Source organism: Passer montanus, unplaced genomic scaffold, assembly GCF_014805655.1.
Source record: "Passer montanus isolate IOZ18808 unplaced genomic scaffold, ASM1480565v1 scaffold61, whole genome shotgun sequence".
Classification (NCBI taxonomy): Eukaryota; Metazoa; Chordata; class Aves; order Passeriformes; family Passeridae; genus Passer; species Passer montanus.
This window is the reverse complement of record NW_024371149.1, coordinates 1,214,118-1,238,001: the sequence shown is the minus strand read 5'-3', so window position 1 is coordinate 1,238,001 and position 23,884 is coordinate 1,214,118. Positions and strand designations below refer to the sequence as shown.

The 23,884-nt window shown below is 39.8% G+C and overlaps 2 protein-coding genes across 5 annotated transcripts in view; one reads left to right on the top strand and one right to left on the bottom strand.

Annotated features, from left to right (window-relative positions):
- Positions 1 to 8,991, bottom strand: part of POLR3A (RNA polymerase III subunit A) — a 30,522-nt gene extending 21,531 nt beyond the window's left edge. The window contains exons 1-11 of the mRNA XM_039727326.1: positions 8,931 to 8,991; positions 7,923 to 8,058; positions 7,283 to 7,420; positions 6,590 to 6,761; positions 5,227 to 5,381; positions 4,056 to 4,295; positions 2,985 to 3,147; positions 2,653 to 2,789; positions 2,024 to 2,127; positions 1,199 to 1,340; positions 571 to 711 (exon numbers count right to left, since the gene is read on the bottom strand). Coding sequence (XP_039583260.1) covers positions 571 to 711; positions 1,199 to 1,340; positions 2,024 to 2,127; positions 2,653 to 2,789; positions 2,985 to 3,147; positions 4,056 to 4,295; positions 5,227 to 5,381; positions 6,590 to 6,761; positions 7,283 to 7,420; positions 7,923 to 8,058; positions 8,931 to 8,974 — 1,572 coding nt within the window. The 5' untranslated portion in view covers positions 8,975 to 8,991. The remainder of the gene's footprint in view (positions 1 to 570; positions 712 to 1,198; positions 1,341 to 2,023; positions 2,128 to 2,652; positions 2,790 to 2,984; positions 3,148 to 4,055; positions 4,296 to 5,226; positions 5,382 to 6,589; positions 6,762 to 7,282; positions 7,421 to 7,922; positions 8,059 to 8,930) is intronic.
- A 173-nt stretch (positions 8,992 to 9,164) lies between these two features.
- On the top strand, positions 9,165 to 15,842 carry RPS24 (ribosomal protein S24). 4 transcript variants are annotated; one of them, XM_039727362.1, is made up of 8 exons: positions 9,165 to 9,258; positions 10,538 to 10,603; positions 11,169 to 11,378; positions 11,810 to 11,920; positions 12,037 to 12,039; positions 12,756 to 12,772; positions 14,842 to 14,877; positions 15,730 to 15,826. In XM_039727362.1, the coding sequence occupies exons 1-6, from the start codon at positions 9,256 to 9,258 to the stop codon at positions 12,759 to 12,761; spliced, it is 399 nt and encodes a 132-aa protein (XP_039583296.1). In that variant the 5' UTR covers positions 9,165 to 9,255; the 3' UTR covers positions 12,762 to 12,772; positions 14,842 to 14,877; positions 15,730 to 15,826. The 4 variants fall into 4 exon arrangements, with proteins under 4 accessions (XP_039583296.1, XP_039583298.1, XP_039583297.1 ...); XM_039727364.1 differs by lacking the exon at positions 12,037 to 12,039 and having other exon boundaries at positions 15,730 to 15,842; XM_039727363.1 differs by lacking the exon at positions 12,756 to 12,772.
- Positions 15,843 to 23,884: the final 8,042 nt, after the last annotated feature.

Genomic DNA, 23,884 nt, shown 5'->3' with positions numbered 1-23,884 from the left:
TAACCCTAAAGGGTCAATGGATTGGTAAACCCTCAGCTTGGTGCTATTAATTCACACCACAGATCAAAACCTGCAACCATCAGATCCCTATTTATCTACCCTCCCTTCTCCCTTTTTGACCCTGCTCTATGAGCCCACTCCCTCCTGCCTTCTCTGGGAAGCTGCATTCTCCAGTACCACCATCTCTTTTCCAGCTGGTCCATCTATGTGCAATTCCCAGGCTGTCAGACCAGAAGCAAATGATGGAACTGCTGGTAAGACAGAGACCCTAGCCCAGCAGCAATCTCTAAGGATAGTCAGGCAGAAGCATACTGATGACATCTACCTACACTGCATTTTCCCCAGATGTAAAACCTAAAGCTATTAGATTAACAGGTTGTAACAGTCCTAATTTATTCTGAAGTCCTTTTTGCAGAGTTTTCAGGTAGCTTTAAAGTTGTAAATGTTCCACACCAAATAATCTCAATTGTATTGCAGATTTCACGTGCAAGTTAAGAACTAAAGGGCTCAGCCCATCTGTCACCAGCAAAATCCCAACATGTGTATTACCCACCCCCATTATCTACCCACCCCCATTAAAACAAGTGCTTCTGCTTTTGCCTCTTCTGTCTGAGGAAGGTGAAGGTTCATCTCATCTCCATCAAAGTCTGCATTGTATGGTGTACAGACACATTCATTGAACCTGAATGTCCTATGAGGTTTTACTCTAGCCTGGAAAAGAAAAAAAAAATTATTCACACACAGTCAAGCATGGCTGAAAAAAAAGCCATGCTCAAGTGCTTCCTTTTTATATTACAAACATGAATAAAAATTCCTGATTACAGGATTCAACTCAACAGGAACTGACAGGAGTTGTAGTCACATTATATTATAGAAATGTAGCTAATAACTTTCATTATGAAGTATTTATAAAAAGCACATAAGACAACATGCTTTATAGAGATCACATTAATGCCACACAAATGAAATGCTCACACAAGAAGAGAGAGCAAGGTCAATTATGGCTCTTGGAAGAAGTGTGCATACAGCACCTGCCTGGGTATACATCAATAATTCCCACGCACAGGCACAAGCGCACTGCATTCCTTCTTGCTCCACACAGTTTCAGCAGGAGCAGGTATTTTTTTGCTTGTGTAAGACAAACACCATAAAGGCCAAGAGCGTGATATTGCAGGCTGCACTGTCTGTGTGCACTCACAATGTGAGCCATGATGCTCAGCTTGTGCAGAGAGGGCTGTCGGTTGAACAGGACGATGTCACCATCTATCAGATGTCGCTCCACAATGTCACCAAACTTCAGCTCCTGGGCCATCTTCTCTCGGTTCCCGTATTTCAAAAATCTTCATAGGAGAGATAATAATGCAGTCAGAAGATACACAGACACTAAACAGAAAGACAACTAAAAATTCATTCTGTCTTTATAATACTAACTTTTCCATTAAATGCTGGAGTATTTGTATCACAATAACTACAAGATGAAACTGGCATGGACTGAACAAAATACTGTGCCATTTTAAGCAATTAATGTATTTTGACATTAGTCAACAAAGCTACAGTGATTAAACATCAAGTAAGAAAAAAGTCCATTTGTAAATACACAGATTCAATTGTATCAGGATATAGGAAGTTTCACTCATGTATTACCCCTCCTTCTTACACATAAACTGACTTTAGATTAGCTCTCAGGTGAAAACAGCCAGTACAACTTGCCCAAAACCACCTGTTTTCACTTGTGTCTGTACTACATCCGCCATTTCAACCAAGATGGACTCAGTCACAAAAGAATGTAAATCCAACTGCAGTTCATCACCATTAGTATATGCCCTTTAGTTTAAATGCAAGAGACTATTTCAAAAAATCATACAACAGACTTGAGAACATAAAGATAATTCTTTTTCTACTGCTCTTTATGAAAGATTCTAAAAATGTATTTTACTCCCCGCAGATAAAATTCCTTCACATAGCATCAGGAACAAGTTGATGGGAGAAATAAAAAGTGAACCATTACAGATAATCATGATACCTTTTCATTTGGGTGTGCCTTTGCTGTATGAAGTTTGCTCCAGGATGAACATCAGGACCATTACAGACAAGTTTCCTCATAAAATTAATATTTGCTTTGTTCACCTGTTACATAAAGACTTCAATCAGAAAAAAGCAGAAGATGATTCAGGATCTTGTTTTTACTGGTGGCTTGTGTTCTCAAATTTTAGGCTCAACTGACAATCCCCTTACACAGCCTCCAGCTGCTGAGGGGAATTTGCAGGAAGGAACAAAGGAGAAAAACATCAGCCTATCTTAGAGCAGAATATCAGAGGGAAATTAAATTAAAAATCTGGGAGGGAAACTTAGAAACCAAAGTACCCAATCACTCCTTTATAAAAACCTATGAATGAATTGAAAAAATATGAAGCAGATCTCTTAGTTCTAGGGACGTCACTCCTTACACCACATCTTGTCAGAACTTGCATGTATACAATACTACAGATCTTTACTTGCCAGCAGCAAGAGAACTGGCAAAGCATCAATGAATGGCATTTCAAACAGAATGCAGTATATCCACTCCCTTTTAGAGTGAGTAAAGAAACAACACTGAGGTCTGACTTGGGGAAAAAAAAGGAATAGAAAAAGTTTGAGTCCTACACTACTTACCTTTTCAGGAAAGGTCAATATTTTAGCAACATGAATAGGCACTGCTACTTCATCTATTCTTAAGTTAGGATCAGGTGAAATGACTGTTCTGCCAGAAAAATCCACTCTCTTTCCAGACAGATTGCCTCTAAACCGACCTAACAAAACAAAACAGTTAAAACTCTTTAAATAAACATAGTTTTCAAAATGTTATGTACTAAGACAGTACATTAGAACATCTTTTAAGGTACAGCACTGAGGTGCAACACAGCAGTAGCAGAAGGAGACTTGGCAATAGCAAAGATTTGTGGTTCAAGTTAAAAAATTAATTAAAAGCAATTTTTTAGACAAACCTTGCTTTCCCTTAAGTCTCTGAACAAAACCTCTGGTCCATTTTTTAGGTGCCATGTTGAGGGGTATGCCAGAGAGCTCACTATTAATGTACAGGGCACACTGCAGTTGAAGAAAATCCCAGTCTTCCATTATCATCTGTGTTTTGGCTCCTGATATCCTATGCTAAACAAAATAGCAATCCAATTCAGAAAATAAATATAACAACATGTATTAAACTAGAATTTTTCTGTTATGAGTATAACTCTTGCTTTGCAAGTATCATGAACTTCAATCAACTAGAACGAAAAAGGCAAAATAACTTTGTAAGATGATGCATATTACTATAGCATAAGGCACAACACAAGGGAAGCCAGCAAAAAAAAATCTTTTGACTAATATGGGCTTTGAACACATGCCCACAAAATCAGGTATTTCTTTAAATCACCTTTTTCCCAAACCACTTAAGCTAATATAACTTAACTGACAGGAAAATCAGTAGTTAATAGTTTCTCAACCATGGAAGAGCTGGTTCTCAATTCATTTTGTCTGCCTGACAAAGGAATAGTTTTTAGAAGTGTGAAAAGTATTATTCTGGTAGAAGTGCTCTTCTAAGCAAATGATAAAATGTCAAATCATCTTTTAGTCTCAATTTGATGGCTATGCTAAATGAAACCTGATTTCTCAAGAACGGATGGTGGAATAAATAAAGGACAAAGACATAAAAAAAGAGGAAGGTCTACAAGGAAAAAAAACAACAGAAATTGAGAGGTGTAATATTTTCATAGTAAGTAACTATGCAAAAAGTGTGGCAGTCATGGGAGAGGGGAAAAAAATTAAAAAGAGTTAACAGACCAGAGCTGAAATGAAAAAACATTTACTCCCATAAGAATCCAAGCACACCTTCAGCAGGTGCTACACCACAAGCAGCCAGTCAGCCAGTTCCATCTGAAGTAAGCTTCCCCTATCTTTCAGTAAAATGGCCAGAAACAGAAATACAGCACCAGACTGTAAGCACTAAACCCACTGGCTATATTCAATCCCACACAAATCTTTCTGAAGGTAATAGTCCCAGAGGGCAAAGGCTGACTCACCTTTTTTATCACATCATTGAGGAAAATGATCTCTGTCAGTTTCATTGTCAAATCATCCTCATTGGTGCCAGATTTCAAATCGCTCACAACAGAGGGTCTGATACACAGCGGGGGCACCAGGAGTCGTGTGAGGATCAGATCTGAAGGTTTACCTGCTTGGGGGTTCATTAGAAGTAGAGGGATGTCTTCCACTGGGATTCTTTTAAAGAGGTTCAATACCACCAAAGGATTCAAGTTTTCCTACAAAATCCATTGGGAGAATGGGGAGAAGAAGCCATCACATCAAATTTCAATGCTTCCCTCCTCCCCTTATTTTACTGCTGTTCAGAAATAGCCTTTTTCAAAAGCAAATAGAGAACTATTCATGCAAACAAAACTATGCTTTGATTTATGTATTCTGAACCAATGCCTTCAGCACCTCGAATGTTAACTTGCTATATATTCTTTCCTTCCAGTTTTTCCATATGTATGCATGTTCACTTCCTAGCATGTTGCTTGCTTGTCTCAAAAGTTAATGGAGAGTATTTCATTGTCAATAGAGAAAGCAACTCCATATTCTACAACAAACTTACAGTACATTGTATTCATTTTGTTAGCAAAAAAATCACATGATTACAGTACTACCTAGATATTTCTCTTGTCTTAGTATAGCTACTGCTGCGTTCACTACTTTTTCTATCCAAGTATGTACCTGGAAATCTTTCCAGCTTGCTAAGAGCAGAAAGAAACAAAACTGCATACAATGAAAAGCTAATGAAACAAAAAGTTAGCAAATTAGGCCTCCTCTCTCTTTCTCAGTATTAAGAACTTCTGGAGAAAAAAAGGTGTGAATTGGAATTAATACCGGTGTTACAGTGAACCTATATATACATAGAAACTTTATATGGACCTGTGTTGCTTTTTCCTGGTCTAGTTTACAGAAGCACAACACAGCAAGAACATTCCTTTCTTTACAGGCATGTAATGGTGTACCAGAACATGCTAATATACGAAATTTCTCATTTTAACAAAGTTAACATGATTGCACCAGATATAAACATTCTTCATGTATCTTTTGATATACAAAATTCTTGGATCATCACAAGACTTTAGCTGATACATTGCAACCCTTGAAGGAGTTTTATTTCATGCACAAAAACTAGCAAAAAATGTAGATTATAATAAAATTCACCTGAGCTCTTCCCAGTAAGGGTTCTACTTCTTTGTTATATTCAATGGCAGTTTCAAAGGACTGGAGAAAAGTAGATACTATTGGATCTACGACTTTCTTATTTGTCTTGTACTTTTCATGTATTATCTTCAACAAACCACACTTCTTCACAGTTCCTGCAAGGAATTACATATAGATTGCCTTGGGATTTTATTTCAAATAACAAAAACACAAAACACCACCAAAAAACTTAAGTTACAGTTCCAAAGCAAGCTAAACTGAGTGAACGCAAGAACAAATTAAAATTTATCAGCTCTATTAACCAGCTTCCTAAACTCACAGAACAACAACAAGACAATTAAGTCACACCTTTTTATATGGATGGCTTGGTGTATCTATATGATGGTGCAGCCTCTGAGGCTGAAAGTAGGTGCTTTAGCCCACACCTTTAATTCAGCTTCACCTCATTCACAGCAGATATTTCTGAAGTAGAAGTTTCCACACTAAAAACAGGACTAAGAAGTGCCATTTACATATCTTACCAGTACCTTCTGAAGTAACTTTGGAAGTGAATTATCAGAAAAAACCTGATAAATATTTTCATGTCATTGATGAAAACTTCCACAGACAAGCTTCCACAGACAAGTCCAAATGCTCAACTTATTTCACTGAAGTATTCTGACCCATCATGTAACTTTTCTAAATGCCAACTCCTTATGCCCCCTATGCGCAGACAGAACATGTATGATAAAGCAGCTCTCCTTTTATTTAGCTGTTGAACATTTCAACAAAAAACTCACAATTTCCATGAATTAGAAGTTTTAAGTTATGGATTAACCATCTACTATGAATCTTAATACACCAAGTCCTTAAACAGCAGTAATGTGTGATCAGTGTAAGTGAAAAAAAAAACAAGACCAGATTTTGAAAACCACATACAAACTCTTACAAAAATATTCTGCCTTGAAGAAGGAATAATCTTAAGGTATATAATTTAATTCAGTGATGAAAAATGATGCTCACTCAAAATTACAAATGCTATCAATGCTTCTACGTGAACTTACTGATGACTGCCAATAGCTCCTAATATTTTAAAAACACATTTAAAAGTTTTTTTTGGTCATTATTCAAGTATCAAATATTGGTTACTAACACAATACAATACAACCAACTAGGAAAATTTCTGTATCCACACATATGAGAAGCGAATATGCATGTGTCTGGCCTTCAAAAATGCAATTACCTGTTTCTAAGTGAAGGCTAGAGAGAACACCCATGAGCTGTGCAATGAACGAGCATATTCAAGATTTTGATCCCATCACAGCCATCAAGGTGAAAACCATCAGAGCAGACAACTTGACAAACTGCTCATGTCAATACTCACCATTAAAGGCCCCACAGTAAGGACACGTGTTTTTCTTTCGGCACTTCTCAGACACTTTCTTTTTTAGCCCTCTCTTCTGAAGATAGGTAAGGCCAGGTCGTTTTAGGTAATCTAAAAACTGCTTTTTTTCTTCCACTGACAGCATGATGTGGCAACAGGTTTTGCAGATCATCTTAAAGGTAAATATGTAGAAACACAGTTGTTTCAGAGACACATTCAGAGATGTAACCTCTTGAACTACAGCTAAAGTTCTTCAGCACAGTGCCTTTTTTTTGAATGAGATACCACTCTCTTGATTGGAAGACCAAATCACATATTGGAACACACATTAAAAAGGACATAAGAAAAACACAGTCAATGAGGCAAATCTTTAGCTAAGCTCTGCAGAGCATTAAAAATTCATATAAAGCAAACAGAGCTTTGATTTACTTGGATATTCTGAAAGGCAAATTATTCTACACATATTTAATTCAAACTGCAGAAAAATAATAGACTGAATTTTTTGGTCTGAGAGTACACAGAACATCACCAAGATTGGTATTTAAATACATGTATTTTACAAAAGAAAACATGCACAAAGATAGATTAATAATGCAACCTTATTTTGGTCTTCTCAGTTAATTTCAAACACATTTTTCGTTAAAATTGCCTTTTTTAGACTAGAAACTGACAACAAATCATGATCATGTTTACCTGTAAGATGCCTATCACAGCTTTGAAGTACCCAACGTGAAAGCATGGTAGCTCTAAGTCAATGTACCCATAATGCCCTAAACAGTCAGCCAGACTTTTCCCACAGGTTTCACAGGGACGGTCTTTTTCACTGGTTCCCTTCGGGAGAAAGAAAACACATAGAGAAAAAAAGTTAGCTGTAACTGATGGGATAGATACAAAATAGAACAGTTTATAAGCTAGTCAGGAATCCTAGTAGCAGAGCCACTCCTTTTCCCCATCATCAGAAGCACCTCAATAGCATTACAGTCACTCTGACCCTTAAAAAAATGGTTTTCACACACAGCCCCTGCTGACACCAATGGTCTGGACTCAGGCAGCTCTTGCAAATGATTTACAGTCCATTAATCTACACCGTGGCATTTTGGTGTCCTAGCAGTTTAGCAGAAAAGTAACTAACTTCTTGCCTCAAGAGAATGCATTCCTGCCCTCCAAAAGTGTGAAAAAAGTAGCTGCCACTGCAGCTAGTAATCTATGAAATTCAAGTAAAGACTCATCTGAATTCCCTTTGGACAAACAGTATGTTTCAGTGACCCCAACCTTTTTTTAACCACTTCAGCAATTCCCCAGAAAGTTTGGAAAACAAAAGCAAGGTTCTCACCATGCGATGGTCCAGCACTCCATATTGCAGTGGAGAGTGATGGTTGTCCTGACTATACAAATTCTTGCTGACCACTTGGATGTGAGCTTGCTGACGCATCTCTTCTGGAGATTTCATGCCAAAACATATGTGGCTTCTAGGACAGGAAAGTCCAAATGGATGTATGGGCACACATATATGTATAGACTCAAAAACACTTCTAATGGCAAGCACATCTACATACAAGTAGCACAGAACCAACTGGGTTGAAAAAGACCTTGTAGACTACTGAACTCAACCTATGACCAAACATCACCCTGTCAATTAGACCATGGCATTGAGTGCCACATCCGAGCTTTCCTTAAGCACCTCCAGGGAGGATGACTCCAACACCTCACCAGGCAGCCCATTCAATGCCTAACCACCCCTTCGGTGAAGAATTTCTCCCTGATGTCCAAGCTAAACCTTCCCAAGTGCAACTTAGGGCTGTGCCCTCTCATCCAGACACTAGATGAGAAAACCAATTCCGAGCTGGCTACAGCCTCCTTTCAGGTAGTTTCAGAAGAGTGATAAGGTCTCCCCTGAGCCTTCTCTTCTCCAAGCTGAACACCGCAGCTCCCTCAGCCTCTCCCCCTAGGGCTGCTGCTCCTTCACCAGCTTCGTTGCCCTTCTCAGGACCCCAAAGTACCCAAAAGCAATGAGGTTTATTCGCAACATTACTGAAACAGGTTCTTCTCCAAATAACTATAAAAAACAAAGCTGCTTTATAGAGAGTTGGTGGTTTTTATCTGAGGAATTTATCCCCACAGCGGGACGCAGGCACAGCCGCCCGTGCGGGAGCAGCCAGCCTGCGCCAGCGCTCCCAGAAGCGGAGCAGCCGCGAGCAGCCAGCCTGCGCCAGCGCTCCCAGAAGCGGAGCCGTGCCACGAGTGTACACCGCGGCCCTGCACGCAGCACTCCCAGCTCCGGCTACAGCAGTTCTGTCCCCCGCAATTCCGCTGCTCCCCGCCTCAGCCCGCGGGCACTCACATTTTCTTGGCCACATCGGTCTCCCTGAACTGCTCCTTCACCATCGCGGCGGCGGAGCGAGCCCCGCAGCCGCTCCGCGCCGCGACAGCGCCAGCACGCAGCGGGGCCGAGCCCAGCCCGGGCGGGACGGAGCCGGCCCCGCGCCGGGTCTCGCTAAACACACAGCCGCCACGCCCACCGCTCTTTCCAGCCACGACCGCCTCTGGAAAGCGCAGCCCCACCCGCAGCTCCACCCCTGCCGGAAGGGCCCCGCGCCGCTTTATGATTGGTCGCGGAGCGGCGCCGATCCTTTTCTCTTCCGGTCGCTGGAGCCGCGGTCGCAGCCATGGTGAGTGCCCGGGCCGGGCCCCGCCATCCGCCCCGCGCCGCCGCCATCCGCCCGCACCCGCCCGCGGGGGTATGGCGGACACCGGGTGCGGGCTCCTGCGGGCGGGCCGCCCCGCGTCCGTGCCCGCCGGCAGCAGCGAGCTGCGGGGTGAGGCCGCGCCGTGTCCGTGCTCGGCCGGAGCGGCCCCTGCTCTGATAGCGCGGCTCCAGTGCGCTGCTGCTCCGCGCGGCTGCCGCGGGTCACACCCGCCTTTATCGCGGCTGCTCCTGTGGGAAAGCCTTGTGGAAGTAGCGTAGTAGTTTCTTTTTTCAGAGAAACTTCCACTTTGCTTTAGGAGGAGCATGGCCAGCGGCTCGATGGAGCTGATCTCTTTTCTCAGCCCTGGTGAGGCTGTGTCTGGAGTGTAGTGTCCGCTTTTGGGCTCCTCAGTCCGGGACAGACACGAAGCTCCTGGAGCGGTTCGGTTCCAGTGGAGGGCAGTGAGGATGGCTGGGGGACTGGAGCGTTTGTCTTATGAGGAAAGGCTGAGAGAGCTGAACGTCTTGAGCTCCAGAAGAGGTGACAGAAAGGCGACCTTACCAGTGTTTGAAGGGGGCTAGCAGAGGATGCAGCCAGGCTCTGCTTAGTGGTGCCAGGCGAGAGTACTCGAGGCAAGGGCAGAAACTGATGCCCAGGAAATTTCACCTGAACATCAGGAAGAGCTTTTCTACTGTTCCAGTGCATGCTCAGTCACTTTTCTATATCCTCACTTCCCTTTCACTCTGCCCTTTACCTTCCACCCAATGCCATGTCCTTACTCTGGGGTCATGTACCACCATGCAAAGTGTGTAATTTTACTGAAAAGATTTGGTAAGCTCTTCTGGACCAACTGACCTGGTTTTCCTTTCAGCCAGGAGCATCCAGGAATCTTTGTGCGCCTTTGCCCTTAGAGGTGGGAAGCTGTAGAGGTGGTAACTTTTGGGCTTAGGCGGAAGCTTCTGTTGTGTTGTTAGAGTACTTGGGATTGAGATCCATGTCTTTTACAAAAAGCTGCTTCAGCTTTTCGTGGTCATGAAGGTGTATATGCTGCTGTGGTGTTTGGAAACTTGGGATGAGTTTGTCAGTTTCTCACTGTATCACTTAAAGGTGTTTTCTTTAGACCAGTCCATTTAGGTTGTGAGCTCACTGTCAGTATCTGAGGCTCCTGACTGTTGTGGTACCATGCGTTGTTTATGCTCATATTCAGTTTCTGTTGCATTTGTAGCTATTGTTTTGTTTTATTTAATGTTTTCTTTTGCAGAATGACACAGTGACCATCAGAACCAGGAAGTTCATGACCAACAGACTTCTGCAGCGCAAGCAGATGGTAAAAGACTACAGAAAACTGCCTTTATTTGTTTGGTGTTTCTGAACTGGAAGAAGGTTTAGCTGCTATAAATATGGGGCCCTTAAAATGTCCAGGGTTCTTAAATAAGGAATTGTAAGAGCATATGGGTTTAAATGTGTTGATGTATGCTCAAGGTAAATCTTGACGGTGAAGTTGTACCAGCTTGAGACTGGATGTTGAGGAAAATTTCTGCACCAAAAGGATTATTAAGCATTGGAGTAGGCTGCCCTGGGAGGTGGTTAAGTCATCCTCCCTGGAGGTATTTAAAAGACATGTTGGTGTAGCACTTCAGAACATGGCTTAGTACCATTGAGACACGTGATGGGGTTGGGTCTGCTATTGGATTTAATAATTTTAAAGGTATTTTTCAGTCTAAATGACTTAGTGAAGCAAGAAACTTCTGAATGCTTTTGTGTCAAATAAATAATTGTTTGTTTCTAAGGTGGGTTAGTTTAAGTGTTGAGCTCATGATGGGACTGTAGTACCTGGTGGGGCTGTGTACTGGATGTTGACCTTTTATCAACTTGTTAAAATTCTTTCTTAGGTGATTGATGTTCTTCATCCTGGGAAGGCCACAGTCCCCAAAACAGAAATCAGGGAAAAGCTGGCAAAAATGTACAAGACAACCCCTGATGTAATTTTCGTCTTTGGCTTCAGAACTCATTTTGGTGGTGGCAAGACAACTGGTTTTGGCATGATCTATGATTCCCTGGACTATGCAAAGAAAAACGAACCAAAGCACAGGCTTGCCAGGGTATGTTGTTTTCTGGTGTCTTGAAAGCAGGATTTGCATGTGCAAAAACTCACATTTTGTGAAAGTACAGTTGTATGAGAGCTCCTAAAATAGCACTTGTTAACTTCTGCATTGACAAAATAGGCTGTGTGCTTTTATTTTATATTACTAGGGAATTGGAAAGGCAAAACTGATGATACCAGAGGTGTTTAGCAGTAACTTTTAACAAAACACTAATAGAGGTCTAAAGTAAGCATAAGAAATGGGGCTCATCCATGTGCCTCTTCAATGTTTATGTTCTGTGTTGAATCATTCATTTGTTAATGATCTTGCTATTTAGTTAATATTTCAAATGTAAACTGTATTTGAACACTCAGAAATCATAGAACTTAAATTCAAGAGTTGTTAGTAGAGAAACAATGTTAAAAGCAACTTTTAACTGTTTTTGATAGCACGGCTTGTATGAAAAGAAAAAGACTTCCAGGAAGCAGCGAAAAGAGCGTAAGAACAGAATGAAGAAAGTCAGGGGCACAGCCAAGGCAAATGTTGGTGCTGGCAAGAAGGTAGGATGAGAATTTAAGCTAGAGTGAGCATATACCTTTGAAATGTTGATTATGAATTCTTCAACAGAATAACATTGTTTTTCTTCCATTTTTTCACCTGTTCTGCTGGATAACAGAAGGTAAACTGTGTGTTGTATAGCTTGTCATCAGCTCAGTAGCTTAGTTTTGCTCCTCACTGCTGCCAGCCTAGCTGATTTGACATGAAACTATGCTTCCTAAATTACTGTTTCCTGTGTGTCACTGTTAAACTTCATAAATCTAACAGTGTTGCTCTAATCACATAACTCAATCTCGCAGTACACACACTAGATAATCTTAACACTTGTTACTCAGGCTGCCTAAACCCCTAGTGCTTACTCCACCTGTTACTGTTGGTATGGTGTTCCTCACCAAGGTAAGTTTGTAAGGATGTGTGGTGTAGGCAGTGAGGACAATGTGTAAATAAAAATAAGGTAGAATGCCTTGGGGTTTGAGGGGCTGATGCCCAAGGTAGTGGAGTCTTCCTCTGGTGATACTAGACTGATAGAGCCCTCCTGGGCTGTGACTACAACCTGGTATAGGCAGGTTAGAGGGAGGCAGATTTCTCCTGTCCTGAAACAGAACAAAAGCTGAGGAATAGGTTGGGTGGGAAGCCAGTCACTTTCCTTCACGTCTTCTGATAGAAATTGAATAAACTGTGCAGGCAAGTGGGTTTTTTTTCCAGGTGTTTTAGCAAGGGGAAAGAGGGTAATGGGTTTTGATGCTTAGTTGTGTAGCTGTAAAAATACCTTGATATCTTGAACTTTAGTAATCTTCACTTTTGCTTTTTTCCTACTTTCTTGGAACTCTTCATCAGAAATGAAGTATCTGCAGGTACTGGAAATGAGCATGGATTTGGTGCCTGAATTATACATCACTGAAATGTGTCTATCCTTTTAATTGAAGCACTGTACTGCCTTGTATGCATGTTTGATTTAAACTTATATCTGTCCTGTGAGGGTTCATTTAATTACATAATGAATTTTATTCATGTGACTTGGAAGTAAAATTTGGCTAGTAGTAAACCAGACTTGGAAACTAGTGAATCACCTTTAAAATAATTCCCAGTGAGAAGAAATCCAAGAAACCCAATGTTGTTGACTTGAGACATTGATTCAGTCACCACAGGATCTGATTCAAAGTAGTACAGTGCAATTGCATGTGTAACTTGACCATTGTGTGAAAGGAGTGGTGTACATGAATGCTAAGTCACATCACACTTGGTGCATTTGAGATGGAGCTTGGAAATGGCACAGTTGTCAGCATTAAACTGTATTTAACTGTTGCCCTGCAGTATTCCAAGTTAAGACACAAATTACAGTGGAATTTGAAATCTCAGTTGTGGTAATCGGCCAAAATCCTCCACACTCAGTGAAATTACATTTTGTAGTTGGTGTGGAGTTGAAGTTCTTGTTATCTCTGGATGGAAAGGAACCAGTGTTACTGACAGTTACTAGATCTGGGAACTACTCTACTAGTGCATTAGGAGCCTTCTTCCTTTGTGCTTTAATGCTGTTTTAATCATGAAGTCCTACAATGGTTTATGGCACAAAATCAGCATTTGCTGTAGTAGTAACACCTAGTGTACACACACTTCTGTCGATGCAAAGGAGTCATTTAATGTTGCACCAATCCCAGTAGCATAGAGGAACTTCTTCTAAGACTTTTGCACCTGAAGGTAGCTGTTGTTGAATGTCAAGGAACAGTGATTAAATTACTCACTTGAATTATTAATGATGTCCAGTTCATAGAAGCTCTTAAAGCGTATCAGCAGTTCAGAAATTGAAGGCAAGGATCATGCCCTGTGGTGATTATGTAGGAGATGTGACTCCTGTATCAAGTGCTTGTCAAACTAACATGCAGTCTTAGTGGAAGGTAAACTGTGCTTTTGATTAGAGGTATTTTGATGTTTTTTAAAGTGATCTTTCAGTTGATAAGTATGCATGGGTTAGATGTGACTTGTTTGCCAGATTTGTTAATCTTTGCGTTGTCACTTAAATTATTTTGTGCACTTGCTGAACAATTTACTTGAGAAGAATTCTGTGCTGCATTGTAGAAAACACTTGTGAAATACTCTTAAGCTTTGTCTTCAGAAATGCATGTTCAAAGATCATGATGTGGTGTGGTTCGTCATCCTTATCACAGCTCTGTGGAGGAATTTTTAATAGGAGCCCTGGAATACATTTTTGAGTCCACCTGCAGAATCTGTGAGAATTATTTTACCTCTTAAATGTGTCAGTACTTGATTCTGAGAAATGTTTAGGCAAGTGTATATTCTAAAAGTTAAGTATGATGTAGTTATGAAAAACTCAGACATAACTATTGCTGATGTCTTATTTTCTTTGATACTTCCTTTCACTTCTCACTCCTTTAGCATTCCCATTCTGTTTTCCCTGCAGTTTCAAGAGAAGTATTTGCAAGTATTTTGTGTTATTTAATATATTCTGTGGCTCGAGAGCTTGCTAAAATTTGGAACAAGGATATATGTATGTGCCTCACTCGGTCTTTGCATTCGAAATAGTGATACTGAAATGCAGAAAAATCCCCACCCTCCCTTTTAATGTCACAGCTGTAGCTGTGACAGCCTTTGACAGGTGGGGCTGTCAAACAGAAGTGTGGATGGATAAGCACTTGGAAGCCATTGTAGCCTGTAGGTGTAATTGAACAGGCAATTACATTCTGAGCATTAGTTAAACTCTAAAGAGCTGTTGAGTTTAAGGGAGTAAGTGAAATCTAAGTTTTCAGTCTCTGCAGTAGTCAAAACTTTAAGTGTTTCCTACCACATTTCTGTGTGGTTAATTGAGAAAAGCACATGAGTGTTGGTAAAAACCCTCAAAGCTCAATTTTCTATGGTAGTAGAATTTAGATAAGATTCTTACTAATTGATGCTTTCTCTTTTTCAGTAAATGAACATTCTTCAGGTGGAAAACGGATAACAGGTATGCCTTCAGAATGCTTTGTAAGGGCAGGCATTCAGCAGTGCAGTCATTATGATAACGAGTCTGAGGTTCATTTATGCAAAGGCTGTGGTACTTGTGCAGACATAGAACCCAGTGCAAGAGTTTAAGGCTAAGAATATTTACAAATCACTTTTGCACTTATTGCTACTGAGTGGGTATCTTATGTGACTTTGACTTCCATTAAATACCTGATCAGTATAGTAATACATTAGGTACTTCAGATTTACTGTTACCAAAGTTGCTGATTGTTTAGTCTTACTGTAAACAAAGCTTATATTTTTCATTTGTAGGTATGCTAAAGAGGATAGACATTTGAGTTTTATTGTCTAGAATAGATTGAAGTAGTACGATACCTGTTTTTGGAATGGATGTATTTGTTTTCTTACAGGTACTCATTTCAAGTGAAATACAACAAGCAAACAGGATACTCTTATAGACAAGTCAGACTACATTTTTATATCTTTGCTGCAGGAACCTAAGTGTTGTGGTCAATAACTGCTCCAGAAAAAACTGGTTTTATTACAAATGGTCTGAGTGATTCAGTTGCAAGGAACTTAAACAGTCTGTCTGGGAGCTGATAGTGAGTGTAATGTCTTAAACAGAAAGCTGTCAAAGCAGTTGTAGCTTGTTGATCTCTTCTGCAGAATTACTATAATCTAGGCTCATTTATTGCTATGGCAGTGCTGGGAAATGTTAAGCTTTACACTCTTACAAGAAGAGCAGTGTGGTTCACCTTTCGTGTTTGGGAAACAGTTTTTCAGGCTTTATAAAAGTACGAGTGTAAATATTGTTTTAATTGTGTGTCAGTGATCTGTTTTTTTTCCTTTACAGGCAGCATCATTCTATGAAGAAGTATAGAATGAGTTATTCTGGAAAGCAGAGGCTGCTCATCTGACTTTAACATCAAATAAACTCTGTCAATAAAATACTGGTTTGCCTTTTAATTTTGATTGAAAAGCTACCATTTTGTAAAGTTTGAGAAATTCAGTATAGGTGTACTATTTGCACTGGATTAAAATCTTTTCATAATTAAGTAAGTCTTGTTTTGAGTATCAATTTGAAGTGAACCACAGCTTCCTACAGGTGGTAGTAAAAGCTAATTCCAAGCAGGCGGTGTTGGAGGTAGGCATGCTCTTGTTCAAGTTGTGTTTGGAAAGTCCTTTTGCTTTGCTGCCTCTTCTATATAGACCTGTAGAACATAACAGAAGGGAGAAGGAAACATGGAGACAGACACTCAGAGCTACCTACTTTCACAGTTAAGATTTTGGCTAATAAAGGCATTAGGAAAGATTTTGTTCTTGGGTTGTCAGGACAGGCTCTGGGTCTGTCTGGCCTGCAAGCTGTGTGGCACACCCCTAATTTTTCATCTGATAGTGTTACAGGAGCCATTTAAGATAGCAGTGTGAGCATCTGGTGCAGGTGTTTTGAGGAGTGTGGAAAGTGTACTTTAAATATGGCTGAAACAGTGGGCAGCTCTAGCAAGTGTTGAATAAGGCTCTGACTTTTTTACCTAAATGCAGTGTTACTGAATTGCACTACCTTTGCACTGGGCAGCATATTGTAAGATAGCTGAAATCCTTTCAGTGTTTGAGGGAGAAAACCAGCTCTACCATGGCTGTGTTGTTAAATGATTTGAAAGGGGATGTACAAGATCTGCTAAGTATAGATGAAGCATTTAATGCCTCTTGTAGTACCTTTAGTTGGAGTCTTGGGCTCGTGGGGTTGCTGCTGTCTGTGTTCAGCAGCATCACAGTTAGCTGTACAGCTGATATAGCTGTGGTATTGCACTCAACCCTTCCCATATATAATGCTCAGCATGAAAGGAGAGAGGAGTGACACCATTTAGTATAATTGAACAATCACTAGGGGGTGGTGTGAACACAGCAATACAAATACAAGGAAGACATGCAGCAATTTTTCACAGAATAGGCTGAAAGGAGGCCAAATTGTCCCCTGCCAAAGAGGTCAATTTCTTTGAAGACATGCATTAAAAATAGTTGTGTGAAGGAGCTGAGATGTGAAGTGATATGCTTGTTTCACTCTTGGTTTGAATTCAGTGGAAACCATCTGTTCCAGTGAAGACCATAGAGTTAGTGTTTTCCAAATGTTTACTACGTGAAAGCTCTAGACTCCTGGCACAAATTCTAGTTGCTCTTTTCAGAAGCCTCCTTACCTTAGTTCTGTGCAATCAAGAAAGGATCTGTAAGTGCTTCAAGGTATGTGGCTTAGTGCCTTGTGTAGGATTGATGTTTTGAGTACTGTTCCAGCGGAGGTCTGCCTCCAGAAGAAATTATTTCTGGAATTTGAGTACTGAAGATTTCCTTCTTCAGCTTTGTAATGTCTTACATTTTATTTAATACAAATTTGTTTATGTGGGTAGTAGAGGAACACTGCAAAGCAGATGGAGTGAAATAGTTACAGCTTGGTGCCGTATTATTGTAATCTTCGTGCTTCAGCAGTTGGGGGTTGTACACGTCTTCATGTGAGGTTTGCTCTGCCAGTGTTTGCCTCTGCACTCCAGTCTAAGCGAGGTGTAGCAGGGTTTCTGTAATTCAGAGGTTTAATGCACATGTCATGCTGTGAACACCAGGTTAATCCCCTTTCCTGTGGGAGGTAAAACAATTAAGTGGAACCGGAATCTTCACTTTTTTCCCTACTGTGTGCTGAAGGAACCCTTTCATTTCCTGCTCATCTTGGCACATCCCATCACTTAGAGATAGTAGCTTTGTCACTGTTGCCTGCTTGGCCTGGCCCTCATATTTCAGGATCTCAATAATTTTATCTATTTAACAGCAGTCTGGAATCTGGATTAGAAGATGAAGGAGTTTTGGAGAACAACTAAATTACACTGGTGGCGAGCAATTTCAAATTTATATATGTCGAAAGACTTGTATTAGTCACTATTTACAATGGCTGGGACTTGTTCAAGTTGCACACACAAAATGTTGGTGTTTTCCTGTAGGAAGGACTCAAAATTGTATAGCAGGCCTAGTAAGAGCAGAGATTACTGTCCTGGCTGCACAGAAAAATAGAGCTTTGATAAAGATGAAAGATGGCAGAATTTGGCACCACCTGGGTGCAGTGAGGTTTTGTCTAGGGACCAGCTTGTAACAAGTTTGAGAACAAATATTGAAGGGAAGAAATGAAGCTGATACCAACAGTGACTTGAAGTAAATGAGGCATAGTATGCTTTGAGAAGACTGCAGTACCAACAGTCAGCTGAATGGGCAGTGTTGAGTTCTATTGATAGTAAATGTGTCATTTAAGGACTGAAGTATGTAGGTCACTATCAAATCTGTTTGCAACAGTCAGAAGAAATTAACTTGTTCATATTATTCATATATAGAAAAAGAGTTTTCATGTCCTTGGTTACACAGATGAAATAGAATGATATCCAGTAGCATCTGTTGATAATACTAGATTCATATAATGAGTTTGAAATACCTGTTGTGAATGCTTCTTGCTCATGTGCTTCTATTTGAGCAAAACAAGATCTAGTGAACCTTTTTTTGGATGGGTATTTTGATACTGCTAAGAAATGAGATAAGAGTAGTTAGTTATTTTTTCTATAAATGCTGACAAAATTTCATCAAGCAGGTAAATTTTCCAGTATAGGTGGCAAAAAATTCTTGTGTTCATCAATGTCCCTAACAGAATAGCAATAAGATTAAATTATTTCTATGAACATATTTGTTGTAATGCATCTAAGATGTAAAAGGGAAATAAGGTTGGAGTAAACTTTAACAAATCAGTGTCAGGAGTAGACACATCTGAGTGCATTCATGTCTTTGGACACCTTCATTATAAAGGGATTAAACGAAAACTTGACTTTGTTGCTAACGTTTTTGAATTCTAGTTACATCTTAAAAATATTCCCTGGGAAGTTTTGTCCACATCTGGAATTCTGTAAATGTCCTCTTAATTTATTCCTCTCTGTAAAGGCTGTGGCTAATTAAATAACTGCAGAAGTGCTAAAAGACATCCTGTGTGGTAGAAGGTAACTGTGATTTCCAAGAGCTGGGCATGGGCAGCCAGTGATTCTGACAAATTTTCTTTGTGTGGCTGCTGTTCATACACAGAGATCTTGGGTGAAGTCCAGTAATGTGCTGGGGCAGAGGATTCAGAGCACCTGTGCCTTCTCTTAACGTAGGAGATGTTGCACAGCCAGCAAAAAGCTATGAGTGCAGTGCTTCACTGGGGTGGATGATAACAGTTTGTACTTGTGCTCACTGGGTTAAAATACAGCTGTTATTTAATGAAGCTGGCCAGGCTGCACACTGACCCCCATTAGGAGAAACATGCTTCGCTGCCTTTCATGATGATCTGATTTGATTGTACTGGAGCTGCTACCCTGCTATCATTTTCTGTCAATTTTTGCTAGCCTGTTTGTTAAGCCAGGCATCATTTGTGTTGATTTGATAACAGGTTTCAATCACTGATAATAAAACTTTTCTGTGACAGATGACCTCAGATCCATATCTCCTGCACAGTGTTGGCTGTAAGTAGAAAATTGGGACTGACATTTTGCTTTTTCAATGTTTTCTGTTTGGTTTAACAGCCAACGTAAAAATAATAATCAAAACAGCTTAATATTTTTAAATTAAAAGAGTGGAAACAGTTGAATTCTTAAAATGTTGGTCAATAGTTCTTGCATAGCTTCTTTCCCTGTTCTCTTCATACTGTGATGGATCCTGCCACAAACAAGAGGTGAAATTAAGCGCCTTTTTTATTTTTAAGGGAAGTAGAAGGGTATCAGAAAATATGAGAACTGAGATTTTATGTTTTAAGTATTTATTTTAATTGATCAATTCTGGTTATGGTACAGAGGTTAATTTAGGCCCTACTGCAGGGCTATAGAAAAGGAAAGAATAATGTAAGGACCTAGGACTAGGAGAACTTCTTCCTATTCACATATTAATACTAAACTTGTATGTTTTTGAGGAGTTAATTAAACCGAGAATATATTATTCCTAGCATTGAACTGCATGGTGCTTGTAAAAACAAGCACTGAAGGACTGTACTCGTGCATAAACCACAGAAAACGGTGAAATTGAATTGTCTAGAGTCAAAGAAATGCTGAAAAATAAACATCTGTCATTAAACACTAAGTGCAATATGCATCAGGGTTTTTTTTTCATTTTTATTAAACATGAAAATCTTCATTTGTGTAAATGTCTGTTAGTTGCCTTTTGTGACTCTGACTTGTGCTTTTGAAAAAAATTAATCTCCCCTCAGCATGGTGAATGATTACTTTACAATACTTCATTTTGATTCAATAGTGTTTTGGCTCCTGGCAATACTTTGTTGGTGTGAAGTGTCTGATGACCTGGATGAAAGTCTCAGTGTAGGACTAAAAAATACTTTTACAGAAGCTTTAACATCATGTACTGCACAGACAGACCCAGGGGAGCCTCCTTAGAAAAACCTGGCCTGCTGAAGAGAAGTGAGGCACTCCTACAGACCTGGCAGGATGTCACTGGACAGCCTTACAATTCCCTGGCCAATGCCCTTTGTATCTGCTTTAAGGTCAGCCCTGACTCAGACCATTGGACAAAATGATAATTGTAATTCCCCTCCAACTGAAATAGTCTATTCCATGTGTTTGTGCAGAAGTGTATTTGCACTTACGCCTTAAAACAGTGAGGTACTTAAAAAAATAACCTCCTACTTTATTCTTCTGTGCTTTTTTTGTTCCCACAGACTGTAAGAATGATAATAATCACAAAGCTGATACAAAGCAATTTATTTATCACTGTTTTTCCTCGTGGTTCATCTGTGCTCCACTGGAACCCCTGTGAGCACAAGTGCCAAAAAACCCGGCAGAAACCTGAGGGTGCTGTCTGCAGGGTCAAGGGAAGTTTGTAAAGCATTTTCTGTTGCTGTTATGTGGATGAATGGGGATAGACTTCCCAGGTGTATCAAGATTCTACACGTCTTCAGTCCTACATTAACTGTATTATTTAGCAAAGATAAAAAATATTTTTTTTGTAGTGAATCTTCTTTTGCTTAGCTCAGTTTAGTTCTCCCAGACTTTTTCTTTTCTTTTTCAATTATTTTACCACTTAAGTGGCTATCTTCAGATATGAAATGCAGGAGCATGTGCTAAATTTTTTTCATGGAGCTTGCTGAGTAACCAAAATGTTTTTATCTAGCCATTTTTAATCTACACAAATTTCAAGAGCAAATACCTTGCTTTTCAGTGAAGGCACATAGAAGAAAACAACCTAGATTCTGAAAGGGGTTGTGCAAAGTAATCCTTTAGCCAGCAGAGGACTGTAGAACCACATATCACACAGTTATGCAAAAATGTTCCATCACAAAGAGTAGGAGAAAAAACCCATGTACCAAACTATGAAGTGGAGATAGTCTTTTAAATATGGTAAAATACTGAAAAGGGAGGGCTCTTTTCATTGTTTGTTTCTTATTAAGGAATTTAATTTGCCTCAGGTTCCCCTTGTCGATAAAAATCTATGGGAATTTTGTTTACATTTTGAAGCACATTGCCAAGAATAGTACTTCATATGGTAAGTATACCGAACCTTTTGGGGGAATGACAACACTACAGAAATGGTGGTGCATTCCCTAAAGGAAAACATACTTCATTTGTAATGAACATTATGTCTGCAGAAACTAATGGCACAACCTCCTATTCAGCTTATGTAAAATAAAACAGGCCCATATGTTGCTGCTTTTAGGGTTTGGGTGTTTAAATTAAATGTTGTTTAATGAATATTCAAGTCCATTTGCTCAGAAGTTGTGCAGAGCGTAGCATATTTTTCCTCTGTCTTTGGTCTTACCTAGAATATTAAGCCATTACAAGAGGGTGCTAAAGCTGAGGCATCTGTTTCTAACTAAAACTTGGGTATTTAATACACCAGAGCAGATGAGAGGGTGAAGAAAGACATATAGTAAGAGTATCATATTATTTTTTGTTTTGTAATTAAGACTGAGAATGGCATTGACTGTGCTGTTACAGCAGCTGCATTTTGGATATGTTATTGTGGCATATTCACTCCCTCCCACTTCCTACAGGACTTCATTCAGCTTCTTCTGTATGTGTGGGCAGGTGCCTGAGCTGTGCTGGGATCTCTCAGCAAACTGCTTTTGGGCAGGGACATTTGTGTTTGCTTGGGGCTTTAGGGCTCTAGCCTGGGCACATTGCCTGGAGTGCATTCCATAAACCTGGAGTTCCCATACTGGCAGTAACGAGGTCTCACCTTAGATCATCTATCTCCTGCTCAAAGAAAAGGAGCAATATTAGTAGTCTGGAAGAATTCCTCTGGAAGCCAAACCTGTCCTTTTGACTGCCCCAAAATACACTGGGCATTTATCATCAAAGGTGAGCAGTTCCTGTGAGTTGGGAAGGAACAATGGCTATAAACTGGTGGCTGAGTTCACTCTCATTGTGCAGATACTTGCTTCTCTTTAATCGATTTCTTCATTCATGAAGGCACTCCTGGAAATGTTTAAATTAATGTCTTTTCAGGAAAATTCCTCAGTAAGACAAAATGTGAAATAGATGCTTAAATGTTTTCATGAACTTTATCTCTGAGTCCAGAAATTGACGGCACTATCCTCTTTTTTTAATGGCATGGAAAAAATCTCATTAGAAGACAGCTGGAATGTAAACACAAATCACAATAATTGGCTTTTATGTATTTTCATGAGGGTTCTTCAGATGCTTGTTTTTACTGCACAAGTGCAATATTGCAGATATACAGTGAAGCCTCTTCAGAGAATAATTGATACATGGATAAAATACTTTAAAACATTCCCTAATGCTGTAAATCTAAATGAAGGCCGAGACTATTACATGAGGAAAACAAATACACAAACTCTCAAATTCTTTAAGGTTATTTCCTACATCTTCCCCAGCCTAAGGAATTCCAAGGTTAACCACTAGTGCAAAAGAAAACAAGAAATGGCCTGTCCAAGGAGGTGTCACCTAAAGATAGTTAACCTGTTCCGGGAATGTCTGTACACAAAAATTCATCACATACATGACTCTTCTAGTGTGTTTGTTAGGGATGTCCAATTAGAAAAACAAATCTCTACATAGATTACAAAAAACTGGAGTTAACAATACCATCCCTTGTCTGCAATGTGAGTTTCTGAGAGGAACCATATTTCAATTTCTATTTAATTTCTAATTTCAACTGGAAATTACTCTGTTCAGGCTACTGCACAATAAGCAGTGAGACACAGTTCTACCTTGAAATACTGATTCTATTCAGCATCTCAATTCTCAACTCTTGAAGTACATAGAAGAATATCTCTTTAATTTAAAAACTTGATATGGTAGGGAAAGCCTTAGTAGGCTAAGTACTTACTTTTAAAATGTATCTATATGTTAAATATTTTTTATACAGTCTTTCTATGTATATTCAGTATATTGAGTCACTGGAGTGAAAGAGGTTTTTTTATTTTAACAGTTGTTGTCTTTGGAGTCAACCCAAGACCACAAAGGGAAATGAGCTGTCCCAAGTTTGTTATCAGTGTGATTGTTCAGTATTTCTCATCAGCTGCTCTCTTCTAAACCCTCTATGTACACAGGGCTAACCACAAAATCCCCAGAATGCTGGGATATTTTTTGACCCCAACTGCACTGCAGGTGAATATAGGTGTGCATGCTGAAATTTCAGGTAATCTGCTCCTTTTAGCTATAAGATAAATACAGTCTGGGCCATTTTATATTCTATTGATAGGATCACGAAGTACACATGGCCTGAAATCACTAGCAAATGGCTTGCCATGTTGCCAGTGTCTGTTTGACTTCAAGTTTCTAGACCCCTACACCATCCTGGTGCATTCAGGATTTAACTGACAATTCCCATTTTGTTTTCCCGTGTTCCTTCTTTTGAAGGACTCCCACTCTTCACCAGCTACAATCTGTTTAAATTGCACAGCAAAATATTCTCCAAACACTGGGAAAATATGAAAGACTTGCCTTTTTTTTTTCTTCTCCTATCATGCTTTAAAACAGACT

Bases quoted from the DNA above. Each gene is read 5' to 3' on its own strand.
- RPS24 (XM_039727362.1), top strand. The intron at 10,604-11,168 runs GTAAAAGACTAC...ATTCTTTCTTAG, and splicing joins TTCTGCAGCGCAAGCAGATG to GTGATTGATGTTCTTCATCC. The intron at 11,379-11,809 runs GTATGTTGTTTT...TGTTTTTGATAG, and splicing joins CAAAGCACAGGCTTGCCAGG to CACGGCTTGTATGAAAAGAA.